We start from the raw sequence: 26,776 nt of genomic DNA on the forward strand, positions 1-26,776 counted from the left end.
AGCAGATAGCGGAAACGATGGCGTATATAAGCGGAAAGGGTGAATGGAAGAGGAAGGATGAGCGAGTGGGTTGGTATGGTCGCCTAGGAGAGTGTGGGGGGAGGTTGAGGTAAGAAAGCGGGTGAAGTTGGGGGGATTGTAGAGGGGTGGGGGGTAAAGGAATGACACAACAGAGGCGGGGGGAAGACGCGCATAGAAAAAGGGAAAGAAAGCAAAGGGATGTGAATGGGGGAAGAGAAAGAAAGGAGGAGATAAAAAAAAAACGTTAGGGGGCTAGGGAGAAGCATAATAGTGAAAGGAATATGAGGGTGATAATGAGAGAGAAGAAAGACGCGGGGAGGAGGGAGTGGGTGGGGTAGGGGAGGAGGTAACCAGGGAGAATAGAAAACGTGCAATAATAGCGACAGGAAGACGAAGGTGATAACGAGTGGTGGGAAAAGGAAGAGACTGTGAAGAGGGGATGGGTGGGGTGGAAGAGGAGGGGGAAACGTAGAAGGTGGGGGGCGGGGGGGGGGGAGTCGCGCAGGAGCGAAGAGCGGAAGAGGGTCCCGTGTAAGTAGAAGGGGAGTTGGAAGACTTCAAATGGGATTACCGTACCTGGTGTGGTGGGGGGTGGGGGGATTGCGCGGGCAGGTAGTCCAGGGATTTTGAGGAGTGGGAGGGAGGGTGAGGGGAGAAGAGAGGAGGATTGGAGGGAAGAGCTTTGGGAGGGAATGAAGTGGTCTGTGGTTACCCGGCGCTTCTGTCTATGTAGACATTCATACACGGGAGAAAGGAGGGAAAGAGAGGAGACGACGGGAGGAGGGGAAGGAGAGGTAGTGAGAATGGGAAGTTTAGGCAGGAGAGAGACGGGGGGGGGGAGAGGAGGTGTGGGAGGGAATGGACTGCCCGGATGCTTTCAAGAGTTCAGGAGTCGATCTGGAGGAAGGTGAAGACTGCCGAAGGAGGCACGAGTCTGTTGAAGATGCTCACAAAGGGAGAAGAGGTAATGCGAGGCGATTGTAGAGGGACTGAGGCGATGCTGTCAAACGTGTAGCGAACCCTGTCAGTTGGTTATTTGATTATGACTTTGTTTTTATTCCGTTTTATTTGTTTGTGTGAATTTTGTTTTCTTAATTATTTTTCGTGGGTTTACTTGATTTCTTAATTATTTTTCGTGGGTTTACTTGATTTCTTAATTATTTTTCGTGGGTTTACTTGATTTCTTAATTATTTTGCGTGTGTTTACTTGATTTCTTAAGCCGTATGGAGGGCCTCTTTGCACCTCCTCGTAACATGGAGGTAGTGCGAGAGGGAAAAAGACCTACTAGGAGGCGTTTATAGACAAGAAAGAGATGCTGCAAGGAGGTTCCGAGAGAGAGACACGAAGCGCGCAGAGGGATAGGAGGTAATAGGAGACTGAACGAGAGGTAAGAGTTCATAGGAGGCGCACAGAGAGGGAGAGGGTGTCACGTGAAGCCTCAAAGGAAGCGAGCAAAGCGAAGCTATGCAAAGCAAAGCAAAGCGAGCCAACGGAGCGAAAGGAAGCGGAAGCTGTTGATACAGAAGTACAGGCAGGAGGGTGTTAGAACCGACTGTGGAGATGAAGTTCGCTATTAGGGAGATGATATGGTACGTCACGTCGGAAATGAAATCCGTTACGGGGGGACATGTACGTCACATGGGGGATAAAGTCCGTTACGTGGAGGGAAATGCACGTCACATGGGAGATAAAGTCCGTTACGGGGGGAAATGTACGTCACATGGCGGATAAAGTCCGTTACGTGGGAGGAAAGGGTGCGCGTCACGCAGGGGAGAAAGTCCGTTACGGGGGAAGTGTACGTCACATGGGGGTTAAAGTCCGGGGGAAGTGTACGTCACATGGGGGTTAAAGTCAGGGGGAAATGTACGTCACATGGGGCATAAAGTCTGTTACGGAGGGAAATGTACGTCACATGGGAGATAAAGTCCGTTACGGGGGGAAATATACGTCAAATGGGGCATCAAGTCCGTTACGTTGGAGGGAAGGGTGCACATTACGTGGTGGATGGCCTATTAGGAAAGAATGGGGTCTTCACGTGTTTGTGTGTCTGCGTGCGTTTAAAGAACACCATATGGTCAGACTGTTTCTGGTAAAAAAAAATTAAGGAGGCGAAGGGGTAAAGGAGATGAAGGTGGAAGGAGGGAGGCGACAATCAAGGAGGGAAAGTGGAGGGAGGAATGAGGGGGGGTCGCCTAGCGAGGTGAATAAAATCCCTTCTGGAAAGGCGTTGAATTACATGTTTGGTCTTTTAACGAAACAAGTGACGCTTTTTTTTTTTTTTTTTTTTTTTTTTTTGTCAAGGGCAGACGCTTTTGTTTCGTCGTTGTGCTCGTCGATCAAGTGCCTTATTATTTTATTGATTTATTTTCGTCTTCTGGGTTCTTCCATTTTTCTTACGCCTCAGCGGAGCGAGATTGCCACAAGGAGAGAAACGCTGGTAAACTAGCCCATAACAGCAACAAAAGTCATCCTCGTCTTCCTCTTCTTCCTCGTCCCATTCCACTTGTTCAAATTCTTCGTCCTCCTCTTCCTCTTCCTCAACTTCTCCTCTTCCTCGTCTTCCTTCTTGTGTTCCAGGCAGGGTTAGGTATTGATGTCTTTTACCGTTATTAAATCCACCCCTTTCCGTTAGGTCTGTTCTCTCCTTTCTTGTTCTTCTCGCCCCCTCGCACTTTTCCATCCTCCTCCTCCTCCTCCTCCCTCCATTCCCCGGCATTTCTGTCTGCATAGTCTAACGTTTTGAATTTTCATTTCTTCGTTTATTCATTTCTTTATTTCGAGTCCAGTTGAGACATTTCAATTAGTTTCGTCCATCTTTCGCGGGACGTTTCTATTTGTTTCGTTTGACATCCCCCCCCCCTTGTTATTTGCGTTTATCCCCCTTGTTTGTCATCTTGACTCCCTCTCCCCTCCCCTCTCATCCGTGTGACCCTTCATCTTCAACCAGGTGCCTGTCCCCTTATCCCCCCATTCCCCCCCCCCTCAGTCCCCTCACTTGCAGAGATCTCTTCAGACACTGGAGAGAGAGAGAGGGGAGTTTCCTCTCCAGAACTGGGTAAAATCGTCTGCCACCAGCGTTGTGTTGTACTAAAGATTCGTATCAAGTTTGGTGTTGGGTTCTTCAAAGACGAATTGAATCGTCTGACATCCATCCCAAATGGATATATCTTTCAAAGTTGGCGGTCTTCGATTTTTTTTAGATTATTTGTTTATTTTTTCTCTCACTGGGAGGCATGGGGGATCGATAGGGGGCGTAAGTGATCGTTCAGGGTAGGGGGTCGAGAGGGGAAGGCGGATAGGGGGGGGAGAGGAAGGGGGCGTTTCCTTGTTATCATAGGGCGGTTGACGATGCCCAGTTCCGAGGCCAGTGTGTTCGTATGTACGTTCAGTATACATATAATGATTGTGTGTGTGTGTGTAAGCTGAATATACAGAAAACCTACATTTAAGAATACCGTCTCTGTTTATCAGTCCAGATTCGTATGTGTGTGTGTTTGCAGATTTGTTATATACAGGAAAATATATTTGAAAGTTTCCGTTTCAGGCTGTGGTAATGTGTACGTGTGAATTATTTTATCGTTTTGCGCCTGGAAAAGAGAATTGCGTGGCTTTAGAAAAGGAATGTGTTTAATTTTCAGTAGTATATATTATTCATTTTGGTTATTTGCTTGCTTGCTTTACTGTGTTATTCCAAGACTTCGAGTGGTTTTAGCTTGTAACAACATTTTCCATACCTGGTGATCTTTTTTCATTCTTTAACAACATATTGTTACACCTCTATGAATACACAACACCCTCCTCCTTAAAAAATGAAACACGTTTCGTCACATCCAATTTACTTATACATTGGTTCTACCCATCGTCTCACCACATAACCCCTCTTCTCCACACACACACCCCAGCTTACTTGCCTCCCCTCTCTCCCTTTCGCTTACCTGTATGGGACGAAATTTAACTTTATCTCTTAATTCACAGATTGCTTGCGTGCTTTATATGATTTATTGATTCATTTCATAACTTAATGATTTGTTTATTTGCTTGTTTTGTTTCGAGACCGGTTGGATCAGGTTGGCCGAGATGGAAACGTAACGGAAAAATCGAACGGAACTGTTTTTGAAATCGAATTTCTGATCAGAATTGAATACTTCCTTTTACAAAAACATGACCCTGCTCTCCGTTATTCTGCGGATTTGTCTGAACGTGCGCGCGTGTGCAGGAACTCCTTATCACTGAGAAGAAGAAAAAAGTAAAACACACTTCTTTCAGCACTTTGAAGTTCGACCGAATGTTAGTTCCTTGATTTCCCGCTCATGCGCGCTGTCGGCGTGGGTCCCGGTTTTGGCGTCACTTGCCTGAAGCGGAAGATATATTGACTGCGGTTGTGGAGTTTGTTGTTATAATAATTTTAGTATCCCAACAACAAAGTGCTGCTGGTCAGGCTTGAGTGAGCTGTGGGGGTGATGTTTGCAATGTTCCTACACAATTATTATGTTGTTTTCCTGCTGCTTCATTTTATTACTACGACCGCTGCTATTTTATTATTGTTATTGTTTTTACTATTTATTTTTGTATTATTTTTTATTTTTCTTAGCAACATAAATTTTCGACTATTGGGAGAGGGGAGCCTCGGAGAATGATAGAATAATCTGGCAGCATCAGTAGTAAAGGGGAAATCGCTACCCTGTACGGAAGGGGTTATGATAAACTGTCACTCCCCAATTATTCCTCCCCCCCACCCCCACCCTGATCTCCCAGCCTGTGAACTGCCTCTTAAATAGGATTCTTCCTTCATCTTTACCTCTCTCCCTTCCTCCTCCTCTGTCAGTCTGTCTCTCATATCTGCCTCCCCCCCCCCCCATCTTCCCCCTATTTCCCGTAGGGTGAAGGCTCTCTTTCCTCCGTCCTCCCCCTTTACCCCCCACCCCTTCCCTGCTTGTCCTCATTGGGTTCAATTCAGCTCCAGACGCTTCGCACTCTGCTCTAGTTATCATATGTTCTTGTTTCTTGTGAGTCCTCACTCTCACCACGAGAGCGCGTGCGCACAAGCACACTGCTGGATAGATGTACGAGTCTATGTTATTGACCGCAGTTTACATAATGCATATATATATATATATATATATACAATACACTATCGTAAAACTGTAATATCACAAAACCAAATGCAGTACTTGGCACTTTTAATTAAGTTACCCTAGATTAGGGTCGACATGCCAGTAACTAGGCACATTTAGAGAAAAATAGAAGGAAAGAGTTGGGTAAGGGGGGATTCGACGGAATGGCACGCGCTGATGTACAAGCCAATGGGATTAGTGGGATGGGGGTGTGGGGTGAGGTAGAGGGTTGCTGTAGTGGAAGGGTAGGATGGGAGTGGGAGGTGGTTGAGCGACCAATATCATTGTACGCACGAATTACAAAGTTTCCGGATGTTCTGCAGACCTTTGTGTGTTCTCGGTCAAGGCCAAAGTCAAGGCCAGCGAAACTACTTCGGCCTAAACAAGAACAGGGTGGTTCTATCTGAAGTGAAAATAACAATGGTCGTATGACGTCATGAGGAGGCTTGTCTCGTCACCATGACGTCGTCGTGAGTTTTGATTTTTAAGTGAATGTCCTGTTCTTTTTTTCCACCATGGTATTGGCTCTCTCTCTCTCTCTCTCTAGCTGTAGGGGTAATTGTTGATGTGGACGAGACAAAGAAGAAGAAAGGAAGCAGTCTGTCTTGGTGGCGGGTGGCACTACACTTTGTTAATTTCTTACAAGTGGCAACAATCATGCGTGGTGGTGCTGAGGGAGGAGGAGGAGGGGGATTTGTGTTGGTAGAGGTTGGTCGTGAAAAGGAACAACATGGATGTTGTCAAGAATTGTCCCACATGCAAAATATATGATTTTCTCAAGTCTTAAAATTTTATTTATTGATTTATTTTATTATTATTATTATTATTATTATTATTATTTCTATCGAAGTCACATCAGTTGGAAGCCCAATTCAAAGGATTCCACAAGGTAAGCTGCGATGCCTTACGTTTAGCAAACTGAAATGTTGACTAAACATAAAATATCTGGGTATGATTTGTCATTTTCACCCCTTATAATCTCAATCGAAGACGTTTCAAAAGTAAAAAATAATAATAATCAAGATACTGTATCACCGCATCATGGCTACCAACAGATCTTACTGAGAGATGAATGAGAACGATGTGACGTCATAACGTCTAAGGAAAATTAAAAGAAAATGTGTTGGGAGATTTATAGCCTACTAAAGTGAGATGCAGAAAAGTAATAAAATGAACAAGTAGATAAAATTATAACCGAGTAATCAGTCTGACTAATTAAGTAATTAATAAAGATTACAGCGTAATGCTTGAGGCTTATCTAAGTGGATCATAAAACCACGAAATAATTACATGCCATTGTTCCTTCATGACTTCAGACCATATCAACGCTCAGACATCCAGAGGCCATTGTTTCTTGTCTGTTTTTGTATTTAGTGTGATATCTCGTTATTAACTGTCATGTTATCAGTTTCCTTTCAGTGAGGGTCTCTCTCTCTCTCTCTCTCTCTCTCTCTCTCTCTCTCTCTCTCTCTCTCTCACCCCTTCACCATGGAGATGGACTGAGAAAAGTGTCACCCGTTAAGGAAGGGTTTAGAGGACATTTTTATGTTAATCACGGGCTCAGGGGGCGTAGGGAAAGGATTGGGATGATAATGGGAGCGGGGAGGGTTGTGGGACGGGATGGGAGTTGGGTGTGACGTGCAAACGAGTGGAACAGGAGGATGAGGAGCGGGAGGGACGGTGGGATTTGGTTGTCTTTGGGATTTAGGGCAAGACGGGGATTGTGTGTGTGTGTTTTTTTAAGTGTGTGTGTGTGTGTATTTTTGTATGTGTGCGTCTTTGGATCACGTGTTGGGCTCGTGATCGACATTTATTTCCCTCCCGGAAGAGAGCTCAGAGCTCGTATGTGTGTAAGTGTGTGTGTGCTTTAGCTCCTGAAACATTAGAGCGAAGATCACTCTAGTTTTAACCCTGTGCAAGGCACGTGTCTCCAAACAATCCAATTCATACTCAGGTGGAAATAAAAATACCTGGTGAGGGGGGGGGTGAGTTCCAGAACCTCCCAGTGAAAGGAAAGATCATATTGGCTCGGAAAAGGTCATGGAGGGGAATAGTAAAGGTCATTGCAGTGCCACGGGAAGAAGATAATGCTTTGGAGAGGGGAGGGAGTACCCGTAGGGTGAAGGTAGATCCTGGAAAGAGGGAAAGGAGTCCTAAAGAGGAGAGAAGAAATCCTGGAAAGAGGTGAAGGATTTGCGTAAGTGGAGAGGGGGTATCCTGTAGGAGAGGCTGGGGAAGAGGGAATCCTGAGATAGTGGAAGGAATGCCGCCAGCGAAGAGGAGGAAATCCTGGAAAAGGAAAGGAGAGTCTTACATGTGGAAAGGGGGAAATCTTGGCCAATGGGGAAGGAGTATTGGGTACATGTGTGTCGGCCGACTCCGAGGGGGGGGGGATGCGGCAATTCCCGTTGGCCCGGGAATGGGAATGGATAAAGTTTAGGTTTGGGCCAAGAAAAACGGGAATGCCCTGGCGAGATGGAAGAGATGGCGGCGGGCGCCAACTGCGTTTTGGTTTGCGCCCCCCCCCCCCCTCCGGCCCAACCCCAACCGAAAAAAGTGACAGTTGGCAACCGCGAGATATTTTCTTTGTCCTCAGTGACCCGCAGCTCCAAGCTGTTTTATTCAGTTCTGCGAAAGAGTCCGGTTCAACCATGCCCCCTCTCTTCTACATAGGCCATGGGGATTCTTGGCTTTATACAATATCATTACGGTTAGTCATGACAAAATTAGTGTGTGTGTGGTATTATTTATTTGCTTATGTGTGTGATTCGTAGGGGGCTTGATGCATGGGGAAAGCAATAATTGTGAATAACTTTGTTTTGTGATGGTCGCGTACCAATCGCACATAATTCAGTCATGTATAAGTTACAGTGAGAAAATATGACGACAAGAGACATTTAGATCCATAACGAGCACCCCTGAATGAATAGACAAACAAATTAATAAATGGATAGATAAATGGGAGAGGATTAATGCTTTGAAGATTAGAATTTAGGGGAAGGCTGAGGGCCAGGTCGTCGTTGGGGTTGTTTCAATGCTCGATGATGTGGCAACGTCGCACCTCTGGTGGACGGAGTTGATAAAGTATTGGAATGAAGCGCCGCCGAGCGGAACGATGAATCTGAAACAAAGTTTTGCGAACTCTTGAAGTCTTCCTCAGAAGTTGGGAAGCCCGTTTCAGCCGAGAAATTTATTTGCTGAAGCCCAGAGCCTTTCCGGGCTGGATTGGATAGTGATTCTCTGTTTTATTCACCTCTGCGACTTACCTACGATAGAGAAGGCCATTTCTGGATGCAATAAAGGACAGTGACAGTAAACGAACTTTGATACTTGATTAGACATTTACATTAGGCTGAGTTGGGACGTGGAAACATTCTTACCCAAACCCGTGAGGTGAGGAGGGTGGAATGGGAAATTGATGATCCAGATAAAGATGTAAACATGTGGACAATAAAGTGCACACACACACACACGCACACACACAATGTGTATGTATAAAGATGAGTGTATTTTAGAGTAGTGCAAACGTACCAAGAGAAGAAGGTGGGGAGTGGGAAGAGTGGACTCGGAAGACCGTTTCCCAACGGACGCTGCCTGAGAGGACGTGGTCCTACTTGCGAATGAATAATAGGCAGAGCCGTTTTGTTGCGGGCGCCTGTTTCCGGGGATCAGAAGAAAGTGAGGAAGGAAGTCAGTTGGCAAGTCGGTGACGAAGAGGTATGAGAGGGAAGTAGAGAGACGGAGAGGGTTTCGGTAAAATATGGGGTAAGATGGAGTGAGAGGTACAGGAGCTAACGAAACAAGAAAGGATGGGTTATGGGAAGTTTTGAAAAGAAAGGGAGATGAAAGAAAGGAAGGATTTTGTATATAGCAGAGGGGAATCCGAAGTTTGGATCTGGATATTCACAGCCACAAGTCACAGCACATTTCCTGAGTTAAGGTCTTGGTTTAAATTAAGTATTGGGCGATATTTTCAAATTATCGCCATATTAATTGTGACATTGGTCGAAAATGGCGAATTATTTACGGCGATGTCTGAAGCCTCTCTCTCCTAATTCCAGCTTCGGCGGCTGAAAATATTTGAAAGACACAGGAAAAATATTAAACTATCCAGTTTTTCATTATTATTTCAGTCAAAATGTACACAAGTTTATTTTTATATATTCATTCGTGCAAGAAAATAATTTTAATACTTTGACAGAAGCATCATTCGCTTGCAGTTTTGCGTTGACAGGATGTGGCTGGGCTTATTCCAAGATATGAACAAGTCCCCTCCGATTAGTTTTTGTAGTCTGCCCTTGGGGAGGACGTTGTGCAACTCCAGACCACCCGGCGTGGCAGGACGCGGGTGACTCAAGCCGTTACGGACAGCGATATGATGTCATGTCGACATTTTCGACAAATTCGAGACACGCTATTAATACTTACGGCTGTATTTTTTCAGCTTTTCGCCGACTCAAGTCCATATTCCTTACTGCCTTTCTATTTAATCTATCTGTATTTTTCGTAATGTAGTCAGTGAAGTTGGCGAAATTGTATTTCTACGTAGTAAATAACGTTTGTTTTGCAAAAGTTTTTAAAAGTACTGATTATGAAAGGGTCGTTGTATTTAAACCGAACGCCTGGCTTTGGATGCATAGTGATAGTTCTGGAATTGACATTGTTTGCTTGTTACTGAATGAAAAAATTGTCGATTTTTAGAATTAGGGACGATTTTAAGGGATGATACAGAAAGTAATTTAATCGCTGGGTCGAAACGTAAATTCTGTGGAGGAATGACATTACGGTTTAAAAACTGAAGTTTGTTAGAAACTAGAGGGTTTCCTCACTAAACATGTTAATATTTCTCTCTCCCTCTCCCTCTTTGCATTGGTGTTTGTGAGCTGCGAGAAGTGTGTGTCTGAGTCAGTGCTTGCGAAACAAAAGCAGTTTGACACAACTTGTATACCGCCGAGCGTTCGTATGGCATACGCGTGATTCGTCTTTGTTTTTGATTACGTGTTGGACTCGTGATCGATAGCTATCGTCCTCCCGGATGAGAGCAGTGTTGTGATGTGTTTTTTTCAGCACTGAGCGGAGACTGAACTGAATTAGCTTTGTGTGTAAATGTATGTATATACTGTGTATCTGCATATATGCTTATCATTTTTTTCTGAATTACAAAAAGGCCGAAATCAACACGACTTCTGAAATGTAGACAGCTACAGTTTTAAATTGTCGCGGGAAACGAATGGCTCACTCAAAATACAGTGAAAAATGATGCGAAATTAAGAATGGGACCCGCTGGGAAAGAATTCTGTTTGCATACTACTCTGTGTTCATAGTGACAAAGAACTGGATCAACCGTGCGTTTGTGTGTGTGTGTGTGTGCTGGGGACATACACAGTACTGATTAGTGTGTTGATTTGTAATCCCTTGTCGCTTTTCAAAGACGACGTCTAACCGTTACAAGGACGCCACGTCACCTACAAGACCACGACTGATGGTAGAGAATATATTATCCCTTTTCACCCAAGAGCTCCTTTAATCTGAATAAAGTTGCAAGTCAGTAATAATAAAATTCTTTGATGTACCTTGATACAGTGGGTGCGAACAAGTAGCACATTTATGCTGGATTTGTATTTTTGCCATGGTCGATCAAAGTCATGTGTTTTGTGCGGTGATCAATACTTTGTACATACGAAAGTGTAGCCAGGAAATATGTGGATGATTTCCAAAAGTGGTGTTGTTTCCTAAATTGGCTGTCGGCCCCAGTTTTAAACGAAATATAATAACGGTTTCTGTGTTTACCACGGGAAATAAATATTGCAGACATTCAAACTGGACTAATTATGTAGCCTTGCAGATGGATCCTTAATATATATATTTCAATATTTGTATTTTAATGCGAGTGACGTCGAAAGTAAATTTATTTTAGTTGAACAACAGGGAAAGATGGGTTTGCGTAGATCCGATATATCACTGGCCATGTCCGAATGTCTGCATCTGTAATACACGACCCTGGATTTAATTGAATTTCGCGAACTCGTACACAGGCTCGTGGATTTGATTGATTGATTGTTAGACACGAACCTTTCGCATGGACCATGCATATCGACTAAAACTCGTACCATGCATTTAACTAATTGTAATGGAACTATGCTCGAGCACCAGCACTTAGCAAATTACTTTAAATTAAATTATCTTTCTGTTGGCTGTCTGGACTTTCTTTTTCATAGTCGCATTCATGCAGAAAAAATTCTTAACTTTCTCTTCCGACTTCTTGTTGTGCCCTTTTGGCATTCTTTTGTCCCATATAAATAAACTCTATCTTGTATCTTCCACGGTTCTAAAGATATGTCATCTGTTTTCTAATGTGGACAATCCCAGCTTATTTACTTCCATCGTACTCTTTGTCATCAAGGCTAGATCTGATCAATTGTAGTTCTAAAGTGATTTGCGACGAGATTAAGACTGTTGATCTTGACTTTTCAGGCACGGACGGAGAGCAGGATGGGCAAGCTACTGAGCAAGATCTTTGGCAACAAGGAGATGCGAATCCTAATGCTGGGACTGGATGCTGCCGGCAAGACGACCATTCTCTACAAACTCAAACTCGGCCACTCCGTCACTACCATTCCTACCGTCGGTTTCAATGTCGAAACGGTCGCTTACAAAAATGTCAAATTTAACGTTTGGGTAAGTGGCTCGCAAAAATTAGTGGGATGCATTAATTTATTGGTTATATATGTGGGTATTTAATTGTGTTTATATATATATAGTTTTTACAAAATGTGTTAATTCGAATAGGAACTGTATTTATAAATACTTCTAAAAGGTGTTGCAACAAATTAAGATCGTTTATGTGGAGTCGTGCGCCGGGAGATGACTGGAATAATCCCGAGTTTGAAATTAGTTCCCCATGATTGATCACATCTCACATCAATACAATTATGAGCAAAATGTAAAGTTATCAAAGTATGGTGTCAAAGTAAGCACACATATGGCTAACACACACACAGAAAAGGTTTAAGAAAATATTTGTGCTGCTTTCTAGTTTTCTTAAGCTTGATACCGCATTTCAGCAGGGAATGTCAGATTTAGCAGAGATTTGCAGTGTTATGTTTAGCTTCAGACGTCTTGTTCTTGTTTTTTTTTATAATAATTATTATTTTTGTATGTATCACAGTTTTAATTTCCTGATTGTTTCACTCCCGCCCCCCGCCCCCTCTCTCTCTTGTATCGGGAGATATGGTGTATGGTTAGAATAAACGCTGTTGTGTTTCCAGGATGTAGGAGGGCAGGATAAGATCCGACCATTGTGGCGACATTATTACACGGGCACACAAGGACTCATTTTCGTGGTCGACTGTGCAGATCGAGATCGAGTGGACGAGGCCCGACAGGAACTCCATCGAATAATAAACGACCGAGAGATGAGGGACGCGATCATTCTGGTCTTTGCCAATAAACAAGATTTACCAGATGGTGAGTACTTTGCTAAGGGAAGGCTATAGGGCATGGAAGATCATCCCTTCAGCCCACATCATCCTTTCATCCGTTCACCTCAGTCTTCAGCACTTCTGTGGCCCCCTTTCACCACATCCATCCACCTCATCCTAAGTCTTCCTCTTAAGTTCATGCTATTTTTTTTTTCTCTCTCCCAACTCACTTCAACACTGATCTACTTTGTCCAACAGCTCTACTTCTACTCTAGCTCTCTGTTTACCTCCACATTTCTCACTATCTGTTCTTGTAACACCCACCATATTTCTTAGAAACACTCACTCCCTTGTCTCTGGCAGTAAGCAAAATTTACCAGATGGTGCATACTTTTCCCTTGGGTGAAGGCAGGCAAATGATTTTATTTGTTTATTTGTTGTTTATATATATATATATATATATATATAATATATACATACACACACATACGTGTGTGTGTATTTAGCTAGTTGTATGTTATGGGAAGGGGAAGCTATGCTCATGGTGTCCTGTCTTTGTATCTCGCAGTGTCTAGTTTGCTCTTAAATTCATGTGTGTGTGTGTTTTTTCCCCTAATTTTTTGTTGAGACACCAGGTGATAGGACGTAACAATTATTTTTCAGAAGTTCATATGGTTAGGATCACTATGGTCAGCCAATAAATCAAGAATGGAAGTACTGAAATTTATCATTTGTTACACAAAGCTAGAAAACTGTGATTACTGGATTCTGATCAACTGTGTCCAACAGTTCTTTCCACCTGAGTTCTACCTCACTTCCAAATTTCTCAATATCCATGCTTCTCAGAAACACTCAGACTCTTTTGTATTCCATATTTCTGCTCCATGTATTGGAGGGTGTATAATCACTCCTTCATACAACTTTCTATATATGATGATACATACATACATATACCAAGGCTTTTTTCCCCTTCCAAGGGAGGTAGCCAAAAAGGGAAAGGCATAAAAACACTCCCACCCATTTCATCCCTACATACACTCCACACCCCTCCCACCCTCCCTCTCATCTGAGCACCTCCTGGATGACGGGTCATCCCTGCACCCTGCCCACCGCCCTGGGTCAGAAGCAGTGTCGCAAGACACAGCACATCCACAGCAAGGCCGCTTCATTTAATCGGCGACCCCCCCTCCCTTCGGGCTGCGTCAAAATTTACTCACACATACTACCCCGCCCATTCCTCCTCATGCAATCACAACATCATCCATATTGATGATGATATGGTTTAACTTCACGAACTCCTCCCTATTGGGAAGATAGGACGGTGCCCCTTACAGAGGACTTTGTAGCGTGGAATTTAATGAACCATGCTCTTGGTTAAACTTTGCCATTGGCAGGGTATGAGCTGCTGTACCCTCGACCTTCACTGCAAGTAACAGTTCCCTAATCCACTCGGCCAGCGAGCTTCCAAATATAGAGTAAAAAATATGCACTCCCATCTCACCAAATAAACATGAATTCTAAGAAACTCCATTAGCACACTGCTCACAGGTCTTACCCAACAGGTATTAGGAAGTTTGAGCAAGAAAGTACCACCTGGCTGAATGGTAATGGTGGCAGTAGGCACAAATAAGGCTTTTGACACATTAATTATAAATGTTCTGTCAGATTTATCACAAAACTTATGCACAGCACTAAAAAAAAACAGTTATCACACTTGGAAATTGATGAAGACAGAGACAAAACTAAGGTGAGGAGTGTACACTGGAAGGCACATGGCTGGCTGAAGCTGTCGCCTTTCCCATATGTGCTTGGACTGTTAGGGCAGGTAACAGTCACTGCTGGAAATAAGAAAGAAGTGTGGGATCACCCACAACTAACTGAATGCGAGACTACCACACATATGATAATGCCACATTAGTTTTGTCAGTAACTTGATGATATGGTTTAATGTCACACACTCCCCCCCTATCAGGAGGCTAGGACGGTGCCCCTCACAGAGAGCTTTGTCAGTAACTTGAATTAATAAAACTAAGGAGTGCATAGAAAGGAATGGAGAGATTGGTGATGGAAATAATGTTGAAATACTGTACAAGTAAAGAGCAAGTTGGGTAATAGAAGACTAGTAAAATATATTGTAGAGGTAATAAACGAGCAGAAATGGAGTTGTCCAAGGAAGGTAACCAGAAGGGAGGCTGGTAGGTGGAGCAGGTGTGCTACCGAGTGGACCAACAAGATGGATGCATAAATGAGGGAGACTAGACAATGTGGAGAGATGAGATAGAGAATGTTATACGAGCGACAGGTTGACTCGGTCATACAACTTGTGGAAAAGGTTAAAAAGAGTCTTTGTTACACAGTGGACTCCAAATGGCTGATTAGATGATGTTGATAAGATATAGCTTCATAGATCATATCTTTATCTAGAGTATCTTAAAGTGTCATTCTACTTTTAGCTATTTTGCAAACATCTTAAAAAAAGAGGAGATCAAATGTGTAAAACACAAGTCAGAAGAGCTGAATAGCATGGGCAATTCTGAAAATATTAGGTTATGTTCAGAAGAATAAAAGTAATGAGATACTATAGTTCAGGTTGACTTAATACAATCATACAATTTAAAAAGAAAGTTTAATCATTAGGTTATGTTCCTTATTCTCTTCCTTTTTCTTTCACAGCAATGAAGCCTCACGAGATACAAGAAAAGTTGGGGCTAACACGAATCCGGGACCGCAATTGGTATGTCCAACCATGTTGTGCGACGACAGGGGATGGACTTTACGAGGGCCTTACCTGGCTCACTTCCAACCACAAGTCATGAGGGCCTCTTCTGTGCCGCTCTTGCCTCAGTTACATTTTTTATGTCGAACTCTGACTGAATGCGAGTGATGTGGTCCGGATCAATCTGTGGCCTTTAGGGAGAAGAAAATGGGAATCAGGTGACCATAGTAAGCATCTTGGGGATTATGAAAGAAGATATTTGTTTTTGTCATTATTATGGTTATTATTATAATTTCATTTCTTTAGATGAAAGTAGAAACTGTTATTATATTCTTTTTTGGCCAAATCAGTGGTCATCATCTTGACTTTGATACAAATCATTTGAATTTAGAAGGATTTTGTCAGAAAAGGATGAGAGATTCTTTAAGTAGTGAAAAAGCAATAGTGTTTTAAAAGAAGTGCTTTCGATCCCCATGCCCATGAAACTCAAGTGACACACACACAGTACTTTGAACCAAGAAGTCTAGACAGAAGGCAGGGGTTCATCTTCATCCCATTTTGTCAGAAAAACAACTGAGCCAATCTTAATTAGGGATGTGCTTCCACAGCCAGGTGACCAGTGACATATATGTTTGATTACAAAGAATTGGATCATGTTATTGGCTCACCAGAGAACATGGCATTGTTATGCGAGAACAGCAGTAAAATGATATGGATCATGGATCGCAGTTAAAAAGGAAGTGGATACGATTTCATTGAATGTATCCAAGTGAATTTTTAATCTCCTTTGCAAGTTATGGAAATGGTTATTTCATCTGTGTTGGTTAGCCATTGAAAAAAAAAAAAATACAAATCATATCATAGGTATACCAACTTGACCTGAATGGTTGCTGCTGCTGTGAATAGTGTGCCAGACATACAAGAAGGTCAAGGATGGACCAGTGTGGTGTTAGTCCCAGATGCCAATGCAGTCCTGTAGAATTGGCAACACGCTCATGATTAATAGATGCAACCTGCAAAAAGAAATGCCAAGATCTCTTGTATTAAACAGAATGGTAAAGGTATATGTGGTGTACATTGATAAGAATAATACCGGTAAAAATGACAACTAATATTTGCAAAAAAAAAAAAAAAAAAAATATCAAGATGTATAATAATGATTTTACCTTATAAAACTAATGACTTATGAAGGATTTGGAAGTATATACCAATATAGCAATATTTTAGACAGGCAGAGTCTAATCAGACAAAACCATACTTCCCACACAAGCTCATTGGGTGGTGGCCAATCCATTATCCTCATTGTGAATCAAAATTGGGTGTGTACCTTTGAAGCCACAGCAGTTAGGACATGAGAAAGCTCTCAGGGCACATTTTAATGTCAGCAAAGTGGGGTGAACGAGTCAGTGTTCTTTCAGTATGCCATAATTTGGTGGAAGTGTTATATTTTGATTATACCACTGCTCTGTGGTGAAAGAGTTTGTATTCTTTAACTGTGCTGAAGCAGAGTGTAGTGAAGGATTAGGGTATTCAGACATTGTTTTGTGGTGAATTGTCGAGGGAGTTGAATTTTCTCTCATTATACCACAGTCATATGTGGTGGAAGGGTAGAATATTCTTTTATGGCACAACAATTGGTGATTATTATCTCAAGATTTGATTGACTTGAGTACGAATTTCTCAATTGTTTCCTAGCAGTCTTTTATTCACTTTTTATAACAGCAGTGGATACAGTAATGTATTTTCTTCTACTGCAGCAAGGGGTGGGGAGAGGTGGGAGGTAAAGTTGCTTGTATTCAACGTTGATTTGCTTGCCTTGCCTTTCTTGTTAGTATTGTTTCATGATAGAAGATCTATAAGTTCTTCAGTGAGGGAGGGACTTGCTCCAGTGGCAAACTTTTATAGAAGTGGAAATGGGACAATTTTTTTGACAGTTGGGATTCCATTATATCTCCCCCATCATAGCTTCCAGGGACTGTTTCCTCCCCCCTGGGGCCCTTGCAGTTGGCATAGGGACATCACAGTCTATCTCCTATTCTGCTCTGGTGGCTCAAGCAAGCCCAAATGCCAAAACTGGTGCATTATGTGTCATGCAAAACCTCAGTGTAATCACCCACATGACGAGTGCTACGTACATACTTAAAAAGTTTTGAAATTACGTTGTGTATTTGATCAGAGTTTCGCAGCATGGAGTGAATGGCAGGATGGTTTGTTTGTCATTCGGGGAAATGAACTCACTGTGGGGTTTTTTCTTGTGTCAGGGTTGGGTCGCATTCTCACTGCTCGGGATGGCTCCTCTCTTGAGGCATATTGTTATGCATGAGAACCGAAAGTTGTTATGGTGTTGCCAGAGTGTTGTTCATTTTCTCATCCATAAATACTCAAGTTTATTTTTTTTTCATTCCCCCCAAGGGTATTTATCGAGTTTAGTTGCCACTGAAGACCATGGTAGGGTGCATATCCCCTCACAGAGGTGCATCTGTTGCTCTGGTATATGCAGTTGCTCAGCTCAGGATTGTAGTTATGGATTCAAAGTGCTCTCACGATAATATAAACATGCATTAACCATACTGGAAATGCATTACAATCAAACACGATAATCAAAGAAACAGAACAAACACAGCAAATAAACCAAACACCTTGTACATCAGAAACAGGAAATGGACAAACAAGTGAAATAATGTACAGGTATTAGACACTTGACATATCCAACTCGTCACTAGGAAACCTTGACAATTTTTTCCAGACCTAATCTCTGATATTGTTATTGGAAAAATCTAAACTGTCAGAATACATTAGACATTAACTTTGAACTTAGACAGGCTTAAAACATGAGACACTAATCCTAACTGTCAAATTCAACTATGAGAGAACTTAAAGTGGGGCAAGGCTTCTGATGGGGCACTGCAAAAATTGTTAGGAGTTGTAGCAGGAAGGTTTAGGTGGTTTTTATGTCAGAGGCTATTTTCCTTTTATGTTAGTAATACCTAAACAAGTTGTACTTTTTTGCCATCCTAACCAAATGTGTTCAAAACAGTAATGGATCATGACTGATTGCTCCACATTGCCTGTCAGTATGGATATCTCAAGAAGATTTACGTGATTATTGTTTTGTTGAAGCCCCTTGCAGCAGTTGGACATTTCTCACCATCAGCTTCCCCGTCCCACGTGCTGATACTTAGGCAGGTCACAAAAAGCTTTGCTGTGTATCATAAAACACACCTACTAAATAACAGTGCAACCTTTTTTGATGAGTCATCCTCTCCACCCAGTCCTGTGATGTGCAATTGCAGCTCTCATCCTTGCTTTTATTGGTGCCCCACTGTTATCACTGCCCCTTCTCGCCCTACGTCTCTCACATACACCCCAAGTACAGTTGAGGGGGAAAAGCACAAATATTTTCTTACACCTTTCTATGAGCATTGACCCCAGAGGAACTCCAAGAGTGCGTTGGCCATATGTACACTCACTTTGACATCATACCTAGTTGCTGAAAGTTTACACACGTGACTATTAATAGACAAGGCTAGGTGCATTACGGTGATTTTTTATTACATTGATATAAACTTTTATCTTTCATTTCATAGCAGCTTTTCTGATATATTTTTACAATGTAGGTCAGCCAACAAAAAAACAGGGTTATATACATCATTTAAGAGTATGATTCCTAATTGCTGTTGTATTTTTATAATTTCTTTAGAACTTAAACTCATTTTGTCTAAGACCATCCCATTTTCCAGTATATTTCCAGGCATATTTTGTTCCTTTGTTCAGATGTTTAGGTGTCAGTGTTTAAGAGGTGAAAGATAAGCAAGAGAATTCAGAGAGGAGGTTGTTGTTAGTCCTTATTTATGTCCAGTGCATCATTAAATATATTATTAATTTTGTTACATACCTGGAGGGGGTTAGGGCCTAGTAATGTAGAGGCTTATATGTTTAGTATGCAAGTTTGTATCTTTCACCTCTGCCTATTTCTCCCCTCCCCCCCTCTCTCTCTCTCTCTCTCTCTCTCTCTCTCTCTCTCTCTCTCTCTCTCCCTCCCTCCCCCCCCCTCTCTTTCTTTCTCTCTTTCTCTTTCTCTATATCTTTCTGTGTCTTTGTCCTATTCTGGACAACTTCCCAAGATATTGTTTGTTGGCTCAAAGGGCGCCTTTAAAACACACAATATCATTGATCCTATACCTTGTACATTGTTGTATGTGGTGTGCAAGTTGATCATCTCAGTCATCAGAACAGACTTAAGGAGACAATATAGCTTTGTAGAGCCTGCAGAGGTCCAAAGGGTATTGGTCTGAAAAGGGAGACTAAGGTCATATCAGATTTGGTTTGGTTAAGGTTAAATCGTGATTGGATAGGGGCTGTTGAGTTGGTAATGAAGAAGAACAAGATGTGTTTGTTTGAGGTCATGTATGATGAACTTTTTTCTTGCTGGAAAGAAGTGATGTATGCAGTCAGAGGACAGCATTGATTCCTATGGAGAAATCACCATTTTGAACCCAGAGATCACTTGTATACTGTGGTGGTAGTGTTATGAAGTAGCAGAAGTGATGCTTTGTCTGCTTGGGGCTGTATATATATATATATTTATATATATATACTTTTTACTTTTCTTTTTCTTTTGAGGAATATATTAAATGTGCATGTCTGGAGGCAGATGTGGCGTTGTAGGTATTCAATCAAAGATGAATGAAAAGTATACCTGTTTATGAATGTAGAGACCTTACTGTTGTGGAATAATGAAGGAAGTGGTGCTTTCTGAAAACAGCAGGCAAACAGGCAAAGGTGATTGTGGGATGAGAGAATAAGGAGTGAGGGCCAGTTTGAAGGTTTCTCACGAATTAGATAGAAATCACCAGCAGCAGCATATACACAAAGGAATGAAAGTAGTAGTAGATTTTTTTTTTTTTTTTTTTCTCCCTTGTTTCCCGTTGTTGTTTTTCTTTATTTGGGTAGAGAATGGTTTGGCAAAATCTCATTAGGTTGGACATTTGCCTTGGATTTGTATATATATATATATATATTTCCTGTGTCTTGAGCTGATTTGTACATATTGGTGAAATATCTAAATGGAGGGTTTCAGGCTTCAGTTTTATATTTTTGTGTTGAATGAAGAAGATTGTTAGATTGTTATATATATGTGTATATATATATTGTGTATATGTATATATATGTATGTATATATATATATATGTATATGTATATATATATGTATATATATTTATATATATATATATTTCATGAGTTTGCTTGTCTCACTGTGCATGGAAGGAGGGAACGCCAAAGGGTGAAGGACAAAGGCTATTTCTGATAAGTCCACGGAATCCAAGGCCACAAAAGACAATCTCCCTCATGCTGTTCAAAATGACACTGCTTCAAAGGGAAGGATGAGTGTTCAAAGACAAACACTTGCTGCTTGTCTACTGTTGAGCTCAAGGTGTAGCTGATACGTCAGTAATGAAGCAAGGAAGCAATCTAAAGAGAACTCAGTGCTGGCGTGTTTGTGTGTACACGTGCATAGTAAAAGTCTTATATATATAATGTTTTCAGTATTGCATGTTTGTCAAGAAGAGATGATACTGCTGTGACTATTTGTATTTCCGTATGATGTGGAAAGGTGTGTGTGTGTGTGTGTGTGTTTCAACAAGCCTGATGTACATAGTGTAAAAACAGCACGCAAGTGTTTTCGCACTGCCCAGCTTCGGATGGAGTTAGTATCCTCCTTGATACTATGATAGTTATCATTATTATTACAATTATTATCATGATGATTGTTTTTATTATCATTTATTATTATTATTATTAAATTATTATTATTATAAATTCTGTTGTTACTACCATGTCATTGTTTTGTGAGGACCATCCTGATTTTTCCAGTGTCATTGAAAAATATATAAAATCCATTTTAATATCAGTTTCTTTACCCTTTGACTGGTTATTGTGTTGGATTCTTTATGTTAAATTCTAACATCCATATCAACCTTACCCTTAAGTATTCAGGCTACACATCAGCCTCGGCGTAGTATGAAATGTGCATGGGAGAAAGTCGTACAGTTTCAAGCATATGAACATTTTGTGACAATGTATCTGATGTATTGCATATACACAGGGATGATGTTTCATTCACAAAATGTAAGATGGGAAAGGTTTAGATGGATGTAAATGCCCCCACATAAGGAGGGAAAGGCTTTTGATATGTATGTACCAAATATACTGGTGCCTTCATTTATATGAGAGAAATTTATTGCATAGTGTGAGTTTTCTTTGTTGGGGTACTGACTGAATAATTATATGGTGTCAGTATGCATACAATTATATCCAGTCAAGATGTTTTTAAAATGAGTTGACAGAAAAGGGGAGAGATAGTGGATAACAGGTAAACCTGAGAGGTACAGAATATAGTGAAAGAGAAGAGGATGTGGGGGTAGAAGTATAAAAGTATGCAAAGATGGTGTTGGTTGAAAGGTGGGATTAGAAAGATGGGCAGTGAATGCTGAAATGAAGAAGAAATATAGTGGTGGAAAAGAGTCATGCATATAAGAAATTACTGCAAAGAAAGAAGATGCGAGGTATAGAATAAACAGGTTGGGAGTGAACCACTGGGTGAGGCAGCCCAAGAGAAAAATGGGTGCAAAGTAGATTGTAGGACATTTGGGCCATGGTGAAATGGACATTTGGATCATGAGACATAATCCTGGAAATAAACATTAAAACATGTTTTCAAATAAAATATCACACTTTATTAGACCTCATGTATAATGCAATGAACAGAAATGTACATAAATCTACCTGTTCGGCTGTCTTCCACACAGGTTGTGGCTGATGCCCTTCAGCAGTCCTGGAATGGTCTTTCTTCCTTTCTGTCAGTCACCAGGTTGTAGAGATGAGTGAAGTCTGTTGTAAACTTTGTTTGCTTAGTGGGGTGGGTACCACACTCCTCCTGAAGAAGCACAGTGTCCACATGGGATGACTCAGCTTGGAGACACTCAATGAGTTTCCACACTGTGGGGTTTGTGTGTTCCACAAGACTGAGGAACTTATTATTCCAACCCTCACAGATGCTGTTTGTCCTGGGTTGGTTGTCTAATGTGGCATAGTACATGTTCCACTTCTTGGGGGCAAACATTGAAGGAGTTCGATAAAGACATACAGGTTTGATGAATCCATTGTGAGGACGGTTGACTTGGACGAGACATAGCTGTCCAGACACACATGTTACATCAAAGTATTCGATGAGTGAGGCAGCCTCATCAGTATGGTTGAGCAGAGGTAGTCCATGCCTTCCTTCACATCCTCTGGTGGGAGGAAGGCCAGCCCATCCACAGAACAGACGGGACTGGTCATCATCTTCATAAAGAGTCTTCAGACCCAGTGACTGAATGTGGCACCAAACAGACTGGGACAGGTGGTAGAAGCAAAATTGTATGATGAAGTCTTCTCCAAAAAACACCCTCAGAGCCAACTCCACAGGCCCTGATAACATAAGCAACATCCACCTAAAACACATTGACCACAAGGTATACACGCACTCACAAACATTGCAAACTACAGCTATTCACACAACACTATACCCGACATCTGGAAGCATGGTAAAATAATCACCATTCCAAAACCGAACAAAGACCCAACATCGCACCGCCCAATCACACTTCTCTGCACCCCCTCTAAAGTCATTGAACACCTAATACTTAAACTTGTCACACCACATATTCCCCTTCCTGACTCACAACACGGTTTTAGGCCACTACACTCCACAAACACTCTCCTGACAAACCTCACACAAAGAATTTTAGATGGCATCAATTCAGATAGGCCCCACCAAAGAACACTTCTTATAACATTAGACATTAGTAAAGCTTTTGATGCTATCCCCCGCCACAACCTAACAAATAAAATATATAACACAGACATGCACAATAACACCAAAAGATGGCTGGCCAATTATCTGGCAGGTAGGAATGCTTACGTGTCATATAATGGCCAATCATCGCACATCAGAAACATTAAGAACGGAGTACCACAGGGCTCAGTTCTATCCCCCACACTATTTAATCTATACATGCATGACTTACCCACGCCAGACACCTCAGAAATACAAATCTCTTCCTACGCAGACGACATAACAATCACATGCACACATCGTAACACAGACAAAGCTGCAGAAATAATCCAGCCATACCTTGACACACTCAACACATGGTTCATCACAGACTCAAAATAGCTCCAACCAAATCTACAGCAACACTTCTCACCAACTGGACAAAAGAACACAAATACATACCTCATCTCTACATCAACAACACTCTAATACCACACACAAACACACCAAAAATTCTTGGTGTAACATACGATACATCTATGTCTTTCAAACAACACATCACAAACATAAAAAACAAATGCACACCCAGACTTAACGCACTTAAGTCAATCACTGGAACAACATTTGGACAAAACAAAGAAACTAATATAACAATATACAAACAATGCATACGCTCAGTGTTGAATTATGCGAGTCCTGCATGGGCTCCTAATCTCAGTGAGACACACCACAACACCCTTCAAATCATACAAAACAAAGCCCTAAAAACAATTACAGGCTGCACAAATACAACACCTACAGACCATTTACACCATGAAACAAAAGTCCTCAAAGTCAAGGACCACCTCGACATGAGAGGCACACAAACACTTGCCGCAGCCACCACAAACACATTACACCCGCTACACTACATAGCAGAACACCCACACACACCAAGAAACATTAAAACAACACCCAAAGACCTTTATCACGCACAGATACTCTCTTCTCTTCCTCCACAACCACCAAATACCAGCCTCCGGAAACATATTCATAATCATATCACTCACCGCTCCATTAACACACTGAAAGACAACACACTGCTGCATGCCAGACCCCCTGATATCCACCCTTCTGAATCCTCTCTCCCACGAAAGGACAGAGTCCACTTGGCCAGACTGCGGTGCGGTCACCACCCAGCACTTCTAAGCTACCAGAAGAGGCTGGATGACCGCGTTGTGAACAGCTGCCCAGGATGTAACACTTAACCCCATACCATACAACACATAATGGAAGACTGCATTATACACAATCATGCACGCAAACAACACAACATACGCTCTATAAAGGATTTGTGGGAAAACCCAGTTTCGGCTATGGCATTCCTTAGGGAGATGGGACTGCTCGGACAGACAGTCTAGGGAACGACAACAACAACAACTCCACAGGCCTCTCAAAGTCAATGATTACCTTGCTGGGGTTGCAGCCACTCTCCTCCAGGACATGGAAGACCTCCTTGTATGTCACCTGGGTCTTGCATTGCAGTAAGGCGAACACCAATGACAGGTAGACCTCATTGAAACTACCTTCAATGACATACTGTTGTTGTTGTTGTTGTTGTCGTTCCCTAGACTGTCTGTCCGAGCAGTCCCGTCTCCCCAAGGAAGGCCACAGCCGAAACTGGGTTTTCCCACAAATCCTTTATAGAGTGTATGTTGTGTTGTTTGCATGCATGATTGTGTATAATGCAGTCTTCCATTATGTGTTGTATGGTATGGGGTGAAGTGTTACATCCTGGGCAGCTGTTCACAACACGGTCGTCCAGCCTCTTCTGGTAGCTTAGAAGTGCTGGGTGGTGACCGCATCGCAGTCTGGCCAAGTGGACTCTGTCCTTTCGTGGGAGAGAGGATTCAGAAGGGTGGGTATCAGGGGGTCTGGCATGCAGCAGTGTGTTGTCTTTCAGTGTGTTAATGGAGCGGTGAGTGCCATCAGCTCTACGCAGATGGCACCGATCCCCAAGCAGGAGCTACGCCTACCTGGGGGAGTACCACAATCCTTTTTTCCAACACACAATGATGTACTGTTGACCAGACAGCTTAGGTGCAACAGAAAATGTTCCATCCATGCACCACTCATCACAGGCAGCAAGATGCTCCAGATGACTAGCAGTGGTGAAAATTATGATATGTTCATCTGCATCTAGGCCATTGTCATATTAAACAGTGGAACCCAATCTCCTGTGATCTCCAGCTCTGCCAAAGACTGCGAATCCTTTGGCCTGTCAGCAGAATGGACACATTGGAGTGTGTGTTTGGTTGTGTCAGGTAGAGACACGTGCCTTGACTGCCTCTGGTAGGGCTCCTGTTGAGAAGTTGAAGATCTGGTTGGGTCTGTTGTTAATTTCAGAAGCCTTCCTCTTCATCAACTGATGGCACTGTGCCACCTGGCATCCCACATTGTCTGCTGGGTGGGTGGTTGTGGTCTGAGAACTTGAGGGGCCTTGATGTTCTTGGTAGTCTTAATAATGGCACAGCACTTCAGGTCAGAGGAACACTTCACACAATACCAGACTATTTCATCCACAGACTTGGCTACATGTTTCATTGTGTACATGTAGCCAGACAGACAGACCTTCTGCCCACCTCTCATTGATGTAATTACTTTTATACTAGTTGAATAGCTCTGAGGAAACTGATTTTACATGAATTGGCAGGCCAGGTTTATATACTGAGTTGGCTGCCGGAGGTGTGAGGTAAGGTAACATCCATTAAATTTGAACTTGCAAAGGTGTGTCATCGCAGGCACAATTTAGTTTGCAAATAAGATGAGTAAAAATATTTATTATCTTTTATATTTATTTTCAATTTTTGGTCCATGGCACAAATGTCCATCATTGAGTCACCTTTGTGGCCCAAATATCCAGGTTATGTGGCCCATGGCCCAAATGCCTGTGGCCTAAATGTCCATCCACACATAAAGTAGGGGGGGTTCAAATTTTGAAATAATAAAAATATATTTACAAAGGTGTAAAGAGTGCAAAGAACCAAGTCGGGTTAAGAGAAAATAAAAGGAACAAATGGACAATGCTTGTGAAAGAAGGCTGTGAGAGGAAAATGGGTTGACTGATAATAGGACAGGAAGAGTCAATGTTTCTGAAAAGTGTTTGAGAAATGTGATAGATGTTACAAGAGTGGATAGAGTAAAAAATGAGGAAGTGAAGGAGAATAAGGGTGGAAGAATGAATGTTCAATATTGTCTGTATGATGATTGCATCTGGAGTAGTTTGCCACAGGTCATGACTATTTTATATTGGTATTGTCTTAGTGCTGGATGGTTATCCAAATGTAATCATGTTAGTTTGGTTCTTAGTAAGAACCAAACTAACATGACTACATCCCTCTTAAAAGTAATAAGAACTTTTTACAACTCTTAGGAGGGATTTTTTTGTGGAGCATATGTCTGAAGTGGTTTGATGGACAAGGGTATTTGGTGGTTGGTTTTGAAGTGCTTATTTTGTGATGTGGGAAGTTAATCTATTTTTGCATGAATGTCTGTGGTGGGGTGGAAGGTTGTTGATGTTTGAATATGCTACTGGTGTAGTTTTATTGTTGGATTAAATTAATTGTGCTTGACTGATGTAATTAGATGTGTGAGTAGGTTGAGGGATCTGACGTAAATCTTTGTACCTATCATTTTCTTGATGATCTC

The 26,776-nt window shown here is 42.0% G+C and overlaps 1 protein-coding gene across 3 annotated transcripts in view; it reads left to right on the forward strand.

The window, feature by feature from the left end:
- Arf6 (ADP-ribosylation factor 6) overlaps nucleotides 1–21,179 on the forward strand; it is a 41,646-nt gene extending 20,467 nt beyond the window's left edge. For all 3 annotated transcript variants that reach the window (XM_076210700.1, XM_076210701.1, XM_076210702.1), the window contains exons 2-4: nucleotides 11,611–11,814; nucleotides 12,405–12,603; nucleotides 15,231–21,179. In XM_076210700.1, coding sequence (XP_076066815.1) covers nucleotides 11,611–11,814; nucleotides 12,405–12,603; nucleotides 15,231–15,373 — 546 coding nt within the window. In that variant the 3' untranslated portion in view covers nucleotides 15,374–21,179. The remainder of the gene's footprint in view (nucleotides 1–11,610; nucleotides 11,815–12,404; nucleotides 12,604–15,230) is intronic.
- The last annotated feature ends 5,597 nt before the right edge of the window (nucleotides 21,180–26,776 follow it).

This window comes from Oratosquilla oratoria, chromosome 27 (assembly GCF_046742065.1).
Source record: "Oratosquilla oratoria isolate Oo_2021 chromosome 27, ASM4674206v1, whole genome shotgun sequence".
In the NCBI taxonomy this organism is placed as follows: domain Eukaryota; kingdom Metazoa; phylum Arthropoda; class Malacostraca; order Stomatopoda; family Squillidae; genus Oratosquilla; species Oratosquilla oratoria.